The following is an 18,352-nucleotide window of genomic DNA, read 5'->3' as shown; positions in this document are numbered from 1 at the left end:
AGCCTCATTTTGAACACTTCCAAGGAGGGTGACTGCACCACCTCTGCTGGGGAGTGTGTTTCCGATTCTGGCGACGCTTGCAGAAAAAAAGTTTTTTTTTATGTCTAGACTTGATAGACGTATCTACTGCACAGTAAAGTGTCACTGACTATACATATGCACATTTACTGCACAGTAAATTAATCTATTGGGCAGTTAGTTACTGTCCATGAATACAGGTAGTAAACTAACTGCTCAGTAAATACCATTGCATGTGTAGACACTGGGCGGGAGGAAATTTGCTCCCAGTCAGCCCTTATATTAGGAGGCCACAGGAGACTGGGAATTCCCCCTGTCCTGGCACTACTCAGCTCCCCCAGGAGGTGGGAGCCAAGCAGCACCAGGATGGTGTAGCTCTCTGAACCCTCCTCCATGTCCCCTACCTCCACCCTGTTCCGGCACTGCTCAGCTGCCGGCTCCCTACAGAAACTCCCTGCTTGCCTGCACAACCTGCAGCTGGCTGGAAACTGTTCCGTTTTGGGGCAGGTCCCAGCAGCTCTGGGCTGTCCACCATGAAGTTGGCTGGGACCCGCCCCGAAATGGGAGAGTTCCTGGCCAGCTCCAGGCTGCGCAGGGAAGCTCTGCTGGGCCCAGGGCTTGTCCCCATGATGTGTATGGGGCCAGGAGACAGCTGCCACTGCAGCTGACAGAGGTCTCCTGGCCCAGTGCTCATGGGGACCAGCCCTGTGCTCCCTGCTAGCCCCCAGGCTGGCACCCAGGGGAAGCCTGGAGCTCCCTCTGTCTGATGCAGGGGGGCAAAGCAGGGTAGGAGCAAGTCCTTTCACAAGAGGGAGCACATGTAGATATGTAGTATTTTTACTGTGCAGTAAGCCTACTTGGAATTAATAGCATGTGTAGATGCTCCCATTTTAGTACAACTGTCAAGAGAACAATTTTTGGCAGGGCTTGTTTTTTTTTTTTTTTTTTTTTTTTTTTACAGCTACATGGCCAATATATTTGCTATAGACTTTACATTATGACATCTTAGCTTTCTTTTGCTAAAAAAAAAAAAAAAAAAAGTTTAGCACATCCTTGCCAAGAAAACCTACTAGAAGCAAACTGATGCAGATTGTCCTTGTGCTTCCCACAACCTGAAACAATAACTCAGAGATGTGAGCTTCTCTGTTTACTTCAGTGGAGCATTCACTCTGAAAGGTGAAGATGAGAGTTTAAAGGTCAACATTAAAACTGATTGTACTCATTTAAATATTCAGCTAATGATCTTAGCTAACATTGGTGGATGCAGAAGCAAGGTAATGGATTAGGCCGGGGGTTGGCAACTGATAGGCTGTGCATCCAGACCTTCAGAGGGCTCACCAGAACTTGGGTGGTGGTCACGGACAGTCCTAGGACCTTAAAAGAGCATGCACACAACCCCAGTACTCCCACAGCTCAGGAGCGTGGACTGCCACTGGCTGTTGACTGCTGCAGCATGGGTTGGGTTGGAAGTGGCATTAGTTGACATGTAAATGACTACTGGTGATCAGCAGACCTGCTCTTGGGTAGCAGGCACACAGGGACCTTCAAAGCATGCACCCACAGCCCAGGAATGTTGGGATTTTCAAAGGGCACACATTAACCCTGGGAGCCAGGACACTGCTGAATGGCATTCCACCGCTGGGCTTGTGGGTGTGCTGAGAGAGCAACCTGAAGGAACAGCGACACTGGTTTTCCTGACTGGGCACAACTGCCAGTGGCAGACAGGGCAGCTTGCCTACCTCCCTGGTAATTTGCTTCTTAGCAAGCTGGCATGGAGCCGTCTGCTTTCCCTACCTCCCCTTGGAGGGGGAGAAGAAGAGCAGAGCGCAGTGGAATTATGGGAGTCTTTCCACCTGGCCAGATGTTAATATTTTTTTGGCAGGACAAAAAAGTTCCTCTTTAAAGAGCAACCTCCTTGTCACAGAGCTATCATTTTCATTGGAAGACCCCTCATTTTTACTCTGAGAAATTTCTTTAATGCCTGGCATGTTACCGTTTGTTGAAACTCACATACATCTCATGACAAATGTAAGTCTTAATGACTTCAAACAGGGATAGCATGAATGGCTCTTTCCATTTGGTGTTGGCCCTTTTTGTCATAAATTTGTCTGTTTTCTAATTTACAGCTTTTTTTAAATGACTCTATCATTTCAGTATAAACAATTTGGGAAGGGGGTGGGGAGGGATGGGATAGAAGCATAGGGAAGAGAAAGCAACTGAGGAAGCCTGCCATCAGATCTCCCAGAGATTGTCTGCATTAGGAAGTTTACTGGAATAGCTATGCAGAAAATGTCCTTATACAGACAAGCCTTAAAGGAGGGAATGCAAAAGATGTTGGGGAAATGGAACCTAGAATTAGTGTAAGGATTAAACTGTTTAATTGTATAAGGTTTTGCTTTCTAATGTCACGTCTTAGTTACGATGATATGGAATCCTTTGAAATGCTGATATTTTATTGGTGATTTGGTCATTTATGTAGATAACTTGTTTTTAACTACAGACACGGTTGATAATGTTGGGTGTGAAATCTTACTTGCCATATTTATTTCTTTTAGCAAAAACAACAATTCTTCTCTCCAGAATTTTAAAAAATGCCACTCATCTTGTCATGAACTTGAAAGAACAACAGATGTGCAGAGGAGGAAAATAGAATGGTCGAGGACATAGTCTGAACTCAAACTACCAACATTTTTTATAAATAATATGGACTGTTTTAAATAACTATAGCCTTGACTTGATTTTAATGTCATTTAATTCTAAGTGTTCCCCCCTCCCAAAGTATGTTATTCTAAATTGGCGAGTTGACTGAATATTTTTGTTTGATTTGTTTTATGCTAAGAATCTGTTTGTTGTTTTGGTACAGTGAAAACAAAATGAAATTTCCATCCGCTGCAACCCCTGTATCTGGTACGTTTGACAAGTTGAGAGTTCTGGCACTTAATCGAACTGGAATTACATGGGTGGAGGTAATACATATTTGACTTCTACGAGTAAATAGAAATTACTTCCTGAGTCATTTGGTTTCTTCAGTAAATTAAGCGTAGTGAAGATTTGTACACTAGACCAGTTGTTCTCAACCTTTTTGTACCAGGACCCATTTGTAAACATCAGTGGCTAGTCCAGACCCCAGTGCCCCTTACTCCCAACCTTGCCCCCAGGCCTCAGCCCCCAGTATGTAGAGTGGGGGGGCAGGGAGGGAGTGTGTGGGAAATGGGGAGGCCCCAAGCAGCCCTTGCAGGCTGAAACTATGCCAGCCTGAAAGGGAAAAGCCACAGTCAGTTTCCCATGTTTGTTTTCCTTTAAAGGGGAATCTATTTTTAAAGTTTGTTGATCCATTTTTTAAGTTTGTTCACAACCCTTTCATATATTCTTGTGACCCACTTTTGGGTAGGGACCCACGGGTTGAGAAATGCTGTGTTAGACCACGTAGTTTTCCAAAACAAAGTCTGGTCTGTGTTATAAAGTTGTGCCACTTTAACTGTAGCTCAAACCCCTGACATAAACACAGTTAATCTTCACTTACACAGGCAGCTTGCCAAAATAACTGAAGCCAATTGATAGATTCATAGATGCTAGTGTTGGAAGGGATCTCAATGGAGCATTGAGTCCATCTCCCTGCCAATGGCAGGAAAAAGTGCTGGGGTCATGCAACCCCAGCCAGGTGCTTGTCCAGTCTCCTCTTGAAGACCCCCAAGGTAAGGGAGAGCACCACTTCCCTTGGAATCCCGTTCCATATTCTGGCAACCCTAACTGTGAATATTTTCAACCTAAATCTCCGCATCAGCTTGTGGTCTTTGTTCCTAGTTATTCCAAAGGGTGCTCTGGTAAACAGAGCATCTCCTATTCTGTGCTGCCCCCCCTGGTGAATTTGTGTATTGCCAAAAGATCCCCCTTCAGCCTTGTCTTGCAGAGGCTGAAAAGGTCCAGGTCCCTCAGCCTTTCCTCATAGGGCCTTCTCTGTAGGCCTCTAACCATACGAGTAGCCATCCTCTGGACCCTCTCAAGGTTGTCCACATCCTTCTTGAATTGTGGTGCCCAGAATTGGACATAGTAGTCCAGCTGTGGCCTGTCCACAACCACTCTCTGGGCATGCCCCTTTAGCCAATTTGCCACCCATGTGACTGTGTAATCATCTATGGCACAACCATTCAATTTGCTTATAAGAATAGGATAGGATACCATGTCAAAGGCCTTCTTAAAGTCCAAGTAGATGACATCTACCTCGACTCCTGCATCTAAGCATTTTGTAACCTGGTCATAGAAAGAAACAAGGTTAGTTAGGCTGGATTTACCTGCTATGAACCCATGCTGGTTGCCCTTTAGCATTTATTTTACTTGCTGGACTCCTACAAATGTGATCCTTGATAATTTTTTCAAGGGTTACTTTTTCAAGGGATAACTTTTTCAACTGTAGTCAGGTTTAACCTGTATTTAATGGTGCCTCCATTAGCAGATTGTGGCAAAGTACTTTGATTCTTTTTAAAGTTTTATTTGCACTGGTGCATCTTTTTAATAAAGATGAGCTTTAAAAGCAAAATAAAAAATGCTGTGTGTACATTGATTGTTCAAAGCCACTTTTATGTGACTGTTTGAGATGCTTTGATCGTTTCATTCCCTATGAAGTATATAGTTCACTTTCACAGTAGGCATTTAATATATCTTTGTTTATAAAGGAGCTGGTAAATGTCCAGTCACTTCTGTGGTGGCTCCTGCTTGTTTGAAATTCTTGACACAGAAAAGTGACTTGAACATCTGAGTGTTCTCCCTCACTAATAAGTCTTCCTTCACACCTTGCTTACATTTTCCTCATATATACATGGCATACAAGTCTCCCATTTTCTGTCCAGTCTTACATAGTGGGGGACTTACAAAACTGAAAGTCCCCCACTGTCTACCCCTTATTTGGATTGTTCAGCACCTTACCCTCCCTTTGTCGTCTACACTTCATGCTGTTTGCATGAACCTTTAAAGTTTCACTTCCATTTCATTTAAGAAGTAGGACTGAAAGGAGCCTTCTGGGCCGTTAAGTCCTGTCCCCTTTATAGACAACACATATCCAGAAATGTGCATAAGAACACTATTGCCATCTCTCTCATGTACCACATCCACAAAGTGCTAAATAAAAAACCCTACACCACAGCACAGATAAAGAGCCAGGAGACCAAGGACACCTGCAGCACCTTGCCACAGGAACAGCAGGAAATTAAGTTAAAATATGTTTGGAGGTTCCTAAAAAAAAGACCCTCCCCTACGCTGCAGATGAAGGCAAATAAAACCTCCACCATCCTTGCAAGTCTGACTCAGAGAAAAAAATTTTCACAACTACAAACTTGGTAATGAATATCTGGTAAGAATCAGACTTAACATATAAGTACTTGAGAATGTGTTGGTACCTTAGGAACACCAGTACATCACAGTCAAATTCCTACATCTCATTGTGGCCAATGTCCAATGCTTTAGAAGAGAGCAAACCCCTAGCCCCTACAAAGGACTATCAGAAATCCTAGATTTTCAGATTAATCTCTATGTGGAATGATTTTAAAGTTTCTTTTTTGGTCCCTTCATGGGCAGTACCAGATATGGAAATCCTGGTATAACATGCTCAGATTATTGCACCAAAAACATACTTTTCCTACTCTACTGTCTCTTCTGTAAACCTTGTTGAGCTTCATCTTGAAGCAAGTCAGTTTCCTTACCCTTATTTTTGGACGGTTATTTTAGAACTTGATATCTTCAGCGTTTAAAAATCTGCTTCTATTATACATCTAGATTTGTTTGTGACCAGTTTATATCCATTCAATCCTATCCTGGTATTGTTATTTAACTTACTTTCATGCTATTTACCCCACAGATATTTTTATAAGGAGCAATTACATTTCCTCTCAGCCTTCATTTTGCTTTTGCTTAACAAGATAAGCTCTCTTGCTCTTTTTTTCGTAAGTTGTGTTTCCCTAATTACCCTAGCGGCCCTTCTCTGGACCTGCTCAGATCTGAATTAATCTTTTTGAATATAGGTGAGAACTGCACATAATATTCCAGATTGAGTCTTACCAATTTCTTCTTATAGTAGCACTAGTATTTTCCAGTCTTTACTAAAAATACCCAAACTAATATGTTTGAGGATTTCAGTAGTCTGACTGTTTGCTGCATGTACTTAATGGCTCATGGGTATACAACAATAAACCAGGAGAGCCAGTTCCCTCTTCTTCCACTGACTCCAGTCTGTGAGTCCGTGTAATATAGCAGACAGCCTTGTCATTAGTTCCTAAATATTTGAGTTTGTACTTTACACTATTAAACTTCTCGCCATTTCTGTCACTTTCTTCCAGAAGGCTGTCTAATTTGCCCTGCCTGATAATCAGACCCTCCTCTCTATTGCCAATGCCTCACTGACCTAGCATTTGCAAATTTCATAAATGCATATTTAGTTTCTGCACCAGGGCCACTCATGAAAATGTTAAACAGGATAATCCCAAGATCAGTCCTGAGGAACTTCACCAGGCGTGCTCCAATCTGATCCATTCCTTTCAACTTAACCAATTGTAATTGCCATTTTGTTAAGTGATATCTGCGGTGTATTGTATGCAGCAGCAAGAATGGAAGAGTGAGTGTGGTTTTTGTGGTTTTGTTGTGGTGTTTATCTCTACACTAGCCAATAAGCAATCAGCTGGATGCAGATGCATCTCTCTCGCTACCAGTAGGATTAGTACTAGAATAGATAAAGACACTAGGTGATTTTAACTACATACTTGTAAACCTTCTCAGAGCAAGTCTGTACATCATGATGCTTAAAACAGTGGCAGCTATCAGCAGCTTTCCTCTTTGCTAGTGGTAGCAGTGATGGGGATTTTTAGCAAAGATTTTCTCATACAGACAAAAGTTATTTCTGGGTGACTGACTTTTAAAGAGAACCCCCAGGTTAGCAAGAGCAGTTTAAAATTGTCTTGCTTTTCCTGTGAGGCTTAGCTCCAGCTCACCAGCTCTCCTTGGTATTTTAAGGTCTGAACGCTTCTTTATACAGTCAGGCTAGTAGAATAATGCACTCCCGTTGTAAACAACAGTTCAATACAAGCTTGCACTTGAAAGCGGCTTTTCCACCTGTGGGGGATGGATGAGCTGGGTAGTCAGACAAGGGGAGAAAGACGCAATGAAAGTGGTCCAGGCTGCCACTTCAGCAGTGCTTTGTGATGAAGCACCTTAAAGATGTTACTGCAAAAGCTGCATTAGGAATAATTGTGAAAATGCAACCTATTTTGGCATAGAAAGCAAAAAAAAAAAAGCCTATGACCCAGGTAGCCAGAAAATCTTACAGTTTGCAACTGGGCTCCTGGAGAATGTGAAGAGGGGTATGAAAATGCTGGAAATATTTTTATTTAATGTGAAAAGTACTTAAAAGGTGAAAAGTTATTCAGAATAGCATACAACGTAACCATCTCTACAGCATAAGAACACAAGAAATAGAATTGTTTGTAATTTTTTCTGTTTTTCTCCTACTTACATTTTGAACTGTTTTTCATAGTAGAAGGATACACTTTTTATAAAACAGCTTTTCTAAATAAAGGAACCTTGAAATATCCATATTCTGGCAGTTTCAGTGCACTGAAGGTTGTGTTTTATTGGCCCATTAAATACACCACTTGGGGGTCTAAATACATCTGAGATTTGTATTAACAGATCATTGAAACCAAATTGTGTCCAAGCACTGCCTTAGTTCCCTATGGATGTTTGATTAAAGTACAACATGTAATCTCCAGCCAGAAAAAAATGTAAAATAGCTTACAGCCAGTGAAATGCAAGCATCACTGGTGCATTTGAAAGTCAAGTGATTCACAGTTATGGTTCTACAAACAACCCTAATGCTCGCTCCATATTTTTGTCTTATTTCATCTGTTATGGTTGGTTGAGAATCGGAATAGGATTACAAGTATGTGACTCATCATCAATGAGATGTAGTCTGAAAGGTAACTCAGGTGGTTTAGTTTCTCAAAGGGAATGAGACAGTGTTGCACCTTGGCAGCAAAAATAGGTGAGATATAGTGGCATTTTTTCCTGTAGTTTGGGCACCTGAGGGAAAGCTGCTCTTTGAGCTGGTAGATGATGTGATGTGCAGATGTGTACTTATAGTACAGTAGTGAGTTATATTTGGGGCCTGAATAACCTAAACCAAGAATCATGTAACCAGTATACCTGCAACTCTGCGGGCTCTTGTTCTTAACATTTTTATTGTATGTTAGGTATAATAAAACGTAATTTCAGGTTTGTAGTACTTATTGGAAACATGGATAATGGAGAGCTTGAGTCTAATAAACACTGGTGTTTATTAGAACTTGTAGTTAAAAAGTTATTTAGGAGTTTTCTATTAACATCTTTAACTTTCTCCTAAATTCTTTTTGTTTTATATAGTTTTGTTTTGTTAAGTTCTTACTGATTTATGTTTCTTCTACATGTGACTTTGCTGTAGGTTACTTTTTGCAGTCAGCGTAAGCATAAATAACACAAAATTTGAACCAAACCCTTCTTGGCTGAGTGCATAGGTTCCTTGAACAGACAAGGTTCTTTGGGTGAATCTGGTATCTTTTATTAGACCAACTTAAATAGTTGGAAAACAATTATTAAGCAAGCTTTAGGGTTCCAAAGCCCTTCGTCAGGCTAAGGAAGTTTCAGCAGTTGGTGTGCGCTCTTCCAGGATGGAAGAAGCCAGAGGCTGGTCTGGTATGCATACAAGACGAGTTTCTTGAATGAGTGTCACTTAGGATTTTCAAACACCAAGCAATGCACTGACTGGCTGCACTCTATGAACTTGCATACTTTCACTTGGGAAACCTACTGACTGCTGGGCAGTCACCTGTCAGTGAAGCTTTTAAGCTGTGCCTGATCTGTGACAATGTTTATAAAGTTTGTCTGTCCTTGTGTAACATGCAGAGGTTCAAAAATCACTGTGTATAAACTAAAACGTTGCAGTTTTCGCAGAATAGTCCTGCATGGGAACCTGTTTAGCACTATGGGGTAAAATACACATGAAATGTCTATGGCACTGGTTTTCAAACTGTTCTGCAGAACCTCAAGGGTCAGTGATAGAGCATCAGGAGTTCCGCAAAGAGGTTGGGGGTTATGGTAGAGGGGGCCAGGAGGTGGTGCACCACTATTGCCAGGCCAGGTCCCCTGGTTTTATGTCAGCTCACATGGCTTGTGGAATCAGGGATTAGGGGTTCCACAGCACAAGTGATTTGAAAGTGTTCTTTGACTTTAGGAAGTTTGAAAACCAGTGGCTTGGGGGCTATCAGTTTAAGAGGGCTACATACAAAACCACAGAAAACTTTCATTGGCCTCTATTCCACCCAGGAGAGCGCGCACAGCACCAGCAGACTCTCCCTATATCTGGAGAAAAGCGTGCACCCAAAAGCTTGCAAAGAACAATTTTTCCAATTATTTAACTATTAGTTTAATAAAAGAAATCATATTTACCCAAAGAACCTGGCTGCCTGTGTCCTTAGACCAACATGGCTATACCCAACACCTTTAAAATCCAACGTATTGGTCTGTAAACAGATGTCTCATATGAGGCAATTCCGATTGATCCAACTCAAGACCTGGGACAAAAGAGGAGCTGCAAAGCCCTTTACACACACAGCCCTTCCCAGCTGCATTGTTGTTCAATGCCAGGGCGAGCACATAGCCTGATAGGTTTGTCCCTCAAATGATTGACAATTAAACCACTTTTAACTTATACAGCATTATAGTAGGAGTGTTAGCACATTTTATCTTGCATACTTCCCTTGTATATAAAGTGGGACAAAGGGCTGGTTCTCTGTAGGATCTTGAAAGAAAAGGCTTTCTCTTGGGGAAATATGCAGCCTCTATTTACACCCTTAGAAGCAAGTTAATCTTAGTGGTCTTTACCAAATTGTTCATTCTTTGAATCAGACATGAAATTTCAGGTAAAAAGCAGTGACTCAAAGCAAGAGAGGGGTACATTACTATATAATTTTAAAATTAGAATAGGAACATTGTCAGTTTTTGAAGTACAGACCCAGTATAGTTCAGTAATGTTGGGTTTTCTGGCTGTGCAGAGTGCTGCTGACTTCTTCCATCCACAGTCAACAGATCCAAAATCATACTGTCATCACTGTTGAGATGGGGGAGTATTGAAATTGGAAGTCTTGCAGATCACTTATTTGTAAGAGCTACAGTTTGTTTTGAATGCGTCTTACGCTTATTTGAAGCACGCATTCGAGTACAAATGCTATTACCTTTATTTTATACTAAATTAAGTTTTCCTATTAGGTACTTCTGTGTGCTCCAGGGTGGCCAGCACTTGAAGAATTGTACCTTGCATCTAATGATATTACAGTTTTAGAAAGGTATGAGGTTCAGCTTAAATGCTAAAGTCATCATTTTATGATTGTTATACTGTATACATAAGGATATGATGTGTCTGGAAAAAATACTAAACTCAATTCCAGCAGTGCTTGAATTATCATTGCCATAGTAATCTTGTATAATACATCTTTGATATGTTATTTGAGTGGAAACATTAACCTGTGCAAATAGTTATTTCAGTTATGCAAGTGTAAATGAGTGCAAGTGTCTTAAAACAACTCTAAAATGTCATTATGGTTTTTAATTCTGCAGGCCCACTAATGTTCTACAGACCCTGAAATTGCTAGACCTTTCAAGCAACCAATTAATTGATGGAAATCAGCTGCATCTAATAGCACATCTCCCCAGGTATCTGTTGGAGAACTTCACTGAAAATTCTTTTTCATGTTCCATAAGTGTATTAGTTCATGTATAACTTTGTGGACTGAAGTATGATAATATTGACTTAATAAAAAACAAAATTGTACCCCCTCCCTCCGGATTATGTTAAATATTTCAGTTGTGCACCACAAAAGGAAAAAAACCCTTATTTCCACACTATTATAACTTTTATATTAAGACAAAATGAAGGCATGTTTCTACTGCCAATTTTATTTGATTTTTGTTCTCCCATCCCACCCGTCATAACAATTCAGAATTGTTCAGACCTTTCCAAGGACAGAGATATATCTTGGAGACATCACTTTCTACAAGAGGTGGTTCAGCTGAATGTGTAGTAGTTACAACTTTGAGATAGCATGAAGTACTACTCTGCCTTTGAGCATTCGATTGAAGGAAAAAATTGCTTTCTTTTAAGCAGCATTTAGCTTTGCATCCGTTAAAAATATGGAGTCAGATAAATTAATAATACTGATAATTAGTAAACTGGTAACTAAACTGATAACCAACCTACCTGCTGGTACTGGTACACTTGTATAATCACAGTGTATGCAATAAAAAGGTTGACACAAGTCATTGCGTATAAAAAAGACAGTATTTTTACTAAAATGTTTAACAAACATACTTTAAATTTCAGATTAGAAAAACTAATACTTTCAGACACTGGAATTTCTTCTGTACACTTTCCTGATGCTGGATTTGGTATGTAAAGTAAACATTGTGTGTTACATTTCGATATTTTAGAAGATTTTAAATTGTCGTCATCATCTTGTAAATTTATTGCCTTGTTCCTAGGGTGCAAGACAAAAATGTTTCTGTCACTGAAACATCTTGTAGTAGATAACAACAAAATATCACAGGTAAGTAAGAGTATAATGCCTTTCTTTTTCTTTCTCTCTCTACCTTTTTTTGTTTTGTTTGTTTAATAAGGAATGGCAAATATACCTTTTGGTTTTACTTTGCTAAATATATACATGACTAGATAATTGTTGGTAAGAACTAATGCCCTCAACTATCTATTGTATTTCTTACTTTGGAGAGGTTGAGTATCTTCTTTAATTTCCACCTGGTTAAGCGGACAAGTTGTTGCCCAAATTATTACCAGGTACCCAACATAACTCTCCCATTGGTGCATCCAGACGTGCATGGATGTTTGGTTCTCCAGGGACAACTAGCAGTGGTGCACCTTGCACTGCAGCTGCTTGTCCCCAGGGAACGCCCATGCCATGAACGCTTTGGCACATGGCAGGTTACCCAGGGGCAGTAGGGGTAACTGGGGCCAGCACTGTGCTGGCCACAGCAGCCTTACCTGGGGGTCTAGAGGCCTTCCAGGGCTGCAGCCACAGCGATTCTGCTGCATGGAGCCTGGCTGGAAGCGGAACATGGCTCTGGGTGGCCCAGCTCCTCCTTTCAGCAGTACGTGCTGCCCAAGAACGCTGCTCGCTGTTCCCCCTCTCCCTCCCCCATGGGTTTTTTTGACCCCTGGATATCCAGGGGTGAGTAAAACCTGCAAGGAAAAAAAAAAACCAGTGCAGTGCACACTTGAGTAGTGTGCCCTTGTAGCACAGAGAACACCAGACATATTTGCAGTGCGACATACTACATGACCATTCGCTCCTGGATGTGCCCCATGAGTTGGTTTTAGGAGTTAATCTAGCTATCATCTTAAAGACTGCAGCATGGATATGTAAATAACACTGGTTTCCAGTAGCCAAAGAAAAACATTAAATCTTTTGGTTAAAAATCATCAGATTCTCTGTGGATAAAAATTAAATAATTAAATATTTTGCTCTCAATCTTTTGTTTTTATCTCTAATGGAGCTATGTTTAACAGAACTAAAAGAAGAAGTTTTTTGTTGGTCAGAGACTCTGTCAGTTCATCAATTGTAATAAAATTCTTGCCATTCAGAACTTTGTTTTTATTAGACTTGTTTTTTTAAATTTGCTTATCAATTTTCCTAATTGCATTTTATATATTATGAGCTCTAAGCTTGATTTTAAATCATGGATTATTTTCTTGATTGGTGTCAATTTGTTTAGAAGTAGAATATTTCTTTCCCTGAATTTCCTTTAAAAATAGCAACAGTTAAGGACATAAGAGGTATTTTGGGGATTTTATAATTTGAGGTACCCCAATTGTTTTAATTTTCCAGTTGTGGGACTCTTTAATTTATCCAGGTCTTGTTGCCAGGGCAAATAGTGCCAAATGGGGAATTAATATCCTCATTCAAATTAGAATTAGGAGTAAGCAGTAGTTGTGGAGTTGATAAGCCTGTTAACATTTCTTTTCACCACTGTACCTGTAATTGGTGAAGTGTTAAAAAAAAGTTTTCTTTTTCATTGATCTTTCTTTTGATGTCTCAGTTTGTCCAACTGGTATTAGACAAGCGAAGGGTTGGAAACAAGAGGCAATTCTGTCATTTTTAAAATCATCTAGACACTTTTTTGATGTTTGTGAACATTCTAAAATGGACCTTTAACGGAATTGCTTTCTTGATTTTTTTTTTTTTTAATTTTTTTTTTATTTTAATTTTTTTTATTTTTTTTTTTTAAATAAATCGTTTTGCAATGTGTTTTTGGTAATTTAGCTTTTCCAATCCAGTACATCTTCCCAAGGATTCTGCTATTTCAATGCCAGGAATCAAACTGAGAAGTTAGTAGACTTTCTCTGTTTTTCTGTCTCAGTGAATTGTGGTAAAGAATGATTCTGGGTTTTAGAATGGTTTTTCATTATTGATTCAGTGACAACAAACTTAATGAATGGGGAGTTAAGGTTAGCTAGCTGTTGGGATCTCTGGGATCTTTCCAGCAAAAGTCAAACTTTGGGAAACCAGGAATAATGAGTAAAGATACATGTCCCTGTAATCGTACCTGTGCATCTCTAGGGATGACAGTTGTCAGTGGGAATAGTCTTTATGCATTACAGGGGCATTCACTGTGTCAGGTGGAGCTGTACTGAATGGTAGTTAGGCTAAGAGTAGCTGCTTAGAGCTGTGACTGTGATGAGGGCACCTCGGTACTGTGCTGTGTGCTCTTCTGGGGCTGGTATGATCCTCCTCCACCTGATTTCCATATCTGTCATCAAAGTGCAGCGAAGCTGTGTGCTTGGTGAGATTCAGCAGGCCACTTTCCAGCACTGCTGTGTGTAGGTTGCATCAAGAGTGGGGCATGGGCTTCCTGCCACGAGGATTGGCAGCTGTTTGGTGGGAGATGAGTGTGGGTTGTGGGTAAGTGACAGTACAATGTCATGCACCTAAGGCGGAAAGGTGCTGGAAAAAGGGCGAAGAGGTGGTAAAATTCAGCAGGTGCAATGCTTCCTGTGGGGCAGGCCTGGCATACAGATCGGGCCATCTGAAGGCAGCTCGTGTTCAGCACAGCTGCAACTTTCAGTGAGAGGAGACTATTGCAGGAATGGTGGGGGATACACACACCATAGACAGCCCCTCCCTCTCACCTGGTTCCCCAGGGCACTTTGGAAACCTTTGGCATGTAAACAGTTGCTACTTGCCATCTAGCATGCTCTCAGGCAGCAGCTCCCTGAGTATGGCACACTGCTCTGTTTACTTGGCCTGGTCTGTATGCTGATTCAAGCTGTGCCCACCAACTGGGCTCCATACCAGGCTGCCAAACCCCTCCTAGCTTCCTGCTCATGTGAGGTATGATCCCTGATGGGCAGGGGCTCCCCAGATCTCAGCATGTTAGTGCAGGGGGAGTCTGACAGGTCCTTTGCCCCTAGCTCTCTCCTCTACCATTTGCCCTGCTACCACTCCTGGTATGTCATCCTAGCTCCTTTTCCCTCTTTTGCTACTTAACACCACTCCCTTGCCTCCCTACTCCCACCTCCCCTTCCAGCATGTGTAATTTATTTTGGAAGTAATCTGAGCATATTCTGCATTTTTTGCTCTCCTCCAAAATCACCCTGTTGGCAGAGACATATTGGAAATGTAGGCATCTTGCTACTTACCTCTCTGCCCCCCTGCCAAGCTTTCTGCCAAAGGTTAGATTGAAGTTAACATCGGCTGTAGATTAGGCTTTGTAACTCTGCATGTCATAGGTAATCTTGAGCCACACTGTTCATGTGAAACCCGCCATGCTTGAAAGCTTGCCAGTTTGCATGCATAGTGTAGTCTTGTTTGGTCCGAACACATCAAGTTCAGATGCATCCTGGGAGTCAAACTTTTTCCATGCTGTTTCCTCCCAGAGTAGTGGATGCCATGCGTGAGCTGAGGAAAAAGTCACCCAAGGGAGACGGACTAGGAGCAGAACCCAAGGTCTGTGCAAAAGATCTTGGTAGATTCTGTCAACATTAAGGTGTTTGGGGGAAGGCGCTCTCTCTGGAAAACTCCATTTGCAAACATTCCATAGTTTTAAACACTAACTTTGCTCTATGTCACTCCCCCTGCCAAGGCGATCCAGGGAAGGCAGATTTTCAATCATCTAAAACAGACCTGTAAACCATGATACTGTATTCTTTATATTTGTAAATCCTCTACTATGTTTTTGATCCTGTACTTTTTTCTGCATTGGGAAATGCATCCATGGAACCTGATGTATCCTACTACTGATGTTTACAGGGTGCCCAAAGCAGTCTGTTAAAAAGTTATGTCACAGGATGTAGGGGTTTTTTTTGGTTTAAATTGCTTCCTTTTCAAAGGAATAGCTGCTCTTGTATTGTGTTAGAAGTGACTGGGTAGACTAACCTTACAGCAATAGCACCACGAGATTAAAGCCGGCATGCAGTTCTATCAGCAGTAAGTTGGATTGGTGAAATGCCTTCGAGCACCGAAAGATGCGCTACTGCAATTTGGGTCCCATTGTGACTCAGTGAGGAAGTCTGAGTTGACTGCGCGGGTGTGTTGGCTTACTGGTATTTGGTAGAATGTGGTGAATCATTTCTAAGCGGGTGTATGTTTGTTCTCAGAGAATGGATTAAATCCCTGTCTGAGAAATTAAATGTGAATGCAGGTGCCAGAACTGGAGTCATAATTCGTTTTAGTTCCAGCCACATTTCTCCATTCAGTCCCTCTTGTGATTTGAGACCCCATCTAGTTAGTCTGTAAGGTGCCACTCTTCCCTGCCTTCTGTCCAACTTATCTATTTAACTCACATAATCAAACATGGGCCTGATGTTTGATTATGTGAGTTAAATGGATAAGTTTTCAGTCCTTAGGCTGGGCATGGAGGAGTACGCTATACATAATGATGCATGGTCCCTGGACCTACACATTTTTTTCACTGGACCTCTCCCTTTCTCATTATTCCATAATCTGTGCCTACTTCCTTGTTTCCTGTTGAACACGTCCTGATCTCTTTGCTTTTCCACAGGTTCATTTTTTTCAGTTCCTTCAAAAATGTTCTCTTAACTGAACAAGCCCAGTGAAAGTAGTATTTAGTAGGCAAGTAAAATAAATGAATAAATACCTACATAAATAATATTCTTTGGGTAGCAGAACCAAATAGTCATTTCTCTAGTGGTTCTGGTGGCAGAAGCTAGTAGTATGTGTTCTGAAACAAAATAGAAATTTCATGTTGATTCAGAGATTGCTCTTTTAAAAAATCAATAATACATTTCTTTCCAACTTCTGTTCCAGTGGTCATTTGTCAATGAACTTGATAAACTGCAAAGTCTGGAGTCGCTGAACTGTTGGAATAACCCTTTGGGCCCAGAGAAAAGCCCTGAGACACTAAGACAGCTAATCATTGCCAAAATAGGTCAGCTGAAGTTCTTAAACAAATCTGAGGTATGTGATGCTGCAACAACTTGTATGAAGGAAAAAGAGCTCATGGCATTTTGGGTTTCTTTCTTTCTCAGTACATCTCTGAGCACAGATGGGGAAATGAAGATGGTGCCACCACACAGTTGGGCATCCTGGGCTCTGTCTCATTGCCATGGGCTTTCTGTGACATTGGGTGGGCAAGTCATGGAGCATGAATTTTTAGTGTCTAAATTACATAGTCTTTGCAAAGGGATTTTTGGTCCCAGATCACAGAGTTTTTAATTGACAGGTTAAACAAAACTAGTATGAAGCAATTTGAATGGGAATTACTTCCACGTTCCATTAAGCAGGGATCATTGCTTTAACAGGGCAGATGACCCACATTTTCCTTTTAGTAACAACCCAAGACACCCTGGGCAATAGACTAATTAACTGTACAGTAAACGTCTTGGCATTTATACATGTGCCCCTATTAGGCTGGAGTAAATTAATTTATTGTGCAGCAGGATAGTACTTGGAAATACTTGTAAATACAAGTACTATCCTGGTGTGGAGTAAAAAAAAACTCTGCAGCAGTGCATGCGTAGACGCTGTCCTGGCTGGTTGGGGCATGTGGGTGCTTCAGTGCAGGGGCTGCCTTCTGGCTAGCTCCACAATGAAGCACCCTCATGCCTCAACCAGCTGCTCTGGTGCATATTGAGCCCAGGGGAGCAGCCCTGGACTGGTAAGCTGACCCCCAGTGCACCCGGACAGCTGGGGCTGCTCTAACCAGCTCAACATGCTGTGATCTCGGGTGCATGTGCAAATAGCAATAGATTCCAAAGTTTATTGCTTCACATTAATTGCACGTGTAGATTCACCTCGTGCAAGTATATGCTACAGAGGCCAAGGGTGAGTTTTATTTGTTTAGCCCTTTGCTGGTCAGAAGTTGTCACGGTGCACATGCAGTTGATAACCTTGATGTGCTTCCTCAAACATGTTCTGTGTTAACAGGATGTTAGTAACATGAAAGGATCTGAAATGTTTCATAGTTAATAAAAATCCTTGTGCTCTTCAGAGCTTTCACGCTTTAATCTTTTGTTCTTATTACATGCTGTAATGATGGCAACATCAACAATTGACATCTGAGTATGAATCCATTGATTTCAGAAGTTCATAGTTCTTGAAAGCTTCAAAAAAGTGCTGAACATGCGAATAGCTAATGACATTTAGTGACACTTTTTATGTGTTCATCCTTGTGTCACTACAGATCCTTCCTCAGGAAAGAAAGGGAGCAGAGCTTGACTATCGCAAAATGTTTGGAAATGAATGGCTTGCAGCTGGCGGGCATCAGGACCCTGACAAAAACAGGCCCCAAGAGGAGTTCCTTGCTGCCCATCCCAGATACCAGTTACTTTGCCTTAGTAAGTGCAGTGGAGGCAAAATGGAGATTTTCCTATTGTGGTGTTGTGCCTCTGTTCTTCCCAGTGTGCAGGGAATGGCCCTGACCTGCTTTGTTGCCTTTCTGTTTTGGTGCCACCTCTATTTTGTTAAACTTAGGATTATTGAAGACAAAAGGAAGAGAAAACCTAAAGTCAAGCAAAATAAGAGCCCACACCCCATGCGGAGAAAAAGCCAGCAATGCAGTATTGCAGAACAGGAAATGGGCCCCTATGTGATTCCTACCTTCAGTATCACTGGGGCAGTTGCCTCTCTGAAGTTCTAAAATTGCCCTCTGCTCCCATTGTTCTGCTGCTTTTTCATAGTTTCATAGTTGGTAGGGTCGAAGGGACCTGAGCAGATTTCATAGATTTCATAGACATTAGGGCTGGAAGGGACCTCGGGAGATCATCGAGTCCAGCCCCCTGCCCAAAGGGCAG

The 18,352-nt window shown here is 41.4% G+C and overlaps 1 protein-coding gene across 3 annotated transcripts in view; it reads left to right on the top strand.

The window, feature by feature from the left end:
- TBCE (tubulin folding cofactor E) overlaps nucleotides 1-18,352 on the top strand; it is a 49,280-nt gene that overhangs the window by 24,616 nt on the left and 6,312 nt on the right. For all 3 annotated transcript variants that reach the window (XR_002103686.1, XM_019549835.1, XM_019549836.1), the window contains exons 7-13: nucleotides 2,882-2,984; nucleotides 10,303-10,379; nucleotides 10,651-10,746; nucleotides 11,414-11,478; nucleotides 11,572-11,636; nucleotides 16,368-16,517; nucleotides 17,743-17,896. Coding sequence is in view for 2 of the 3 variants with exons in the window: in XM_019549835.1 (XP_019405380.1) it covers nucleotides 2,882-2,984; nucleotides 10,303-10,379; nucleotides 10,651-10,746; nucleotides 11,414-11,478; nucleotides 11,572-11,636; nucleotides 16,368-16,517; nucleotides 17,743-17,896 (710 nt within the window). In the remaining variant the exon portion in view is untranslated. The remainder of the gene's footprint in view (nucleotides 1-2,881; nucleotides 2,985-10,302; nucleotides 10,380-10,650; nucleotides 10,747-11,413; nucleotides 11,479-11,571; nucleotides 11,637-16,367; nucleotides 16,518-17,742; nucleotides 17,897-18,352) is intronic.

Source organism: Crocodylus porosus, unplaced genomic scaffold (genome assembly GCF_001723895.1).
Source record: "Crocodylus porosus isolate Cpor-Errol unplaced genomic scaffold, CroPor_comp1, whole genome shotgun sequence".
NCBI lineage: Eukaryota > Metazoa > Chordata > Crocodylia > Crocodylidae > Crocodylus > Crocodylus porosus.
The sequence above is the reverse complement of the archived record's forward strand: the minus strand, read 5'-3'. Positions and strand labels throughout refer to the sequence as shown.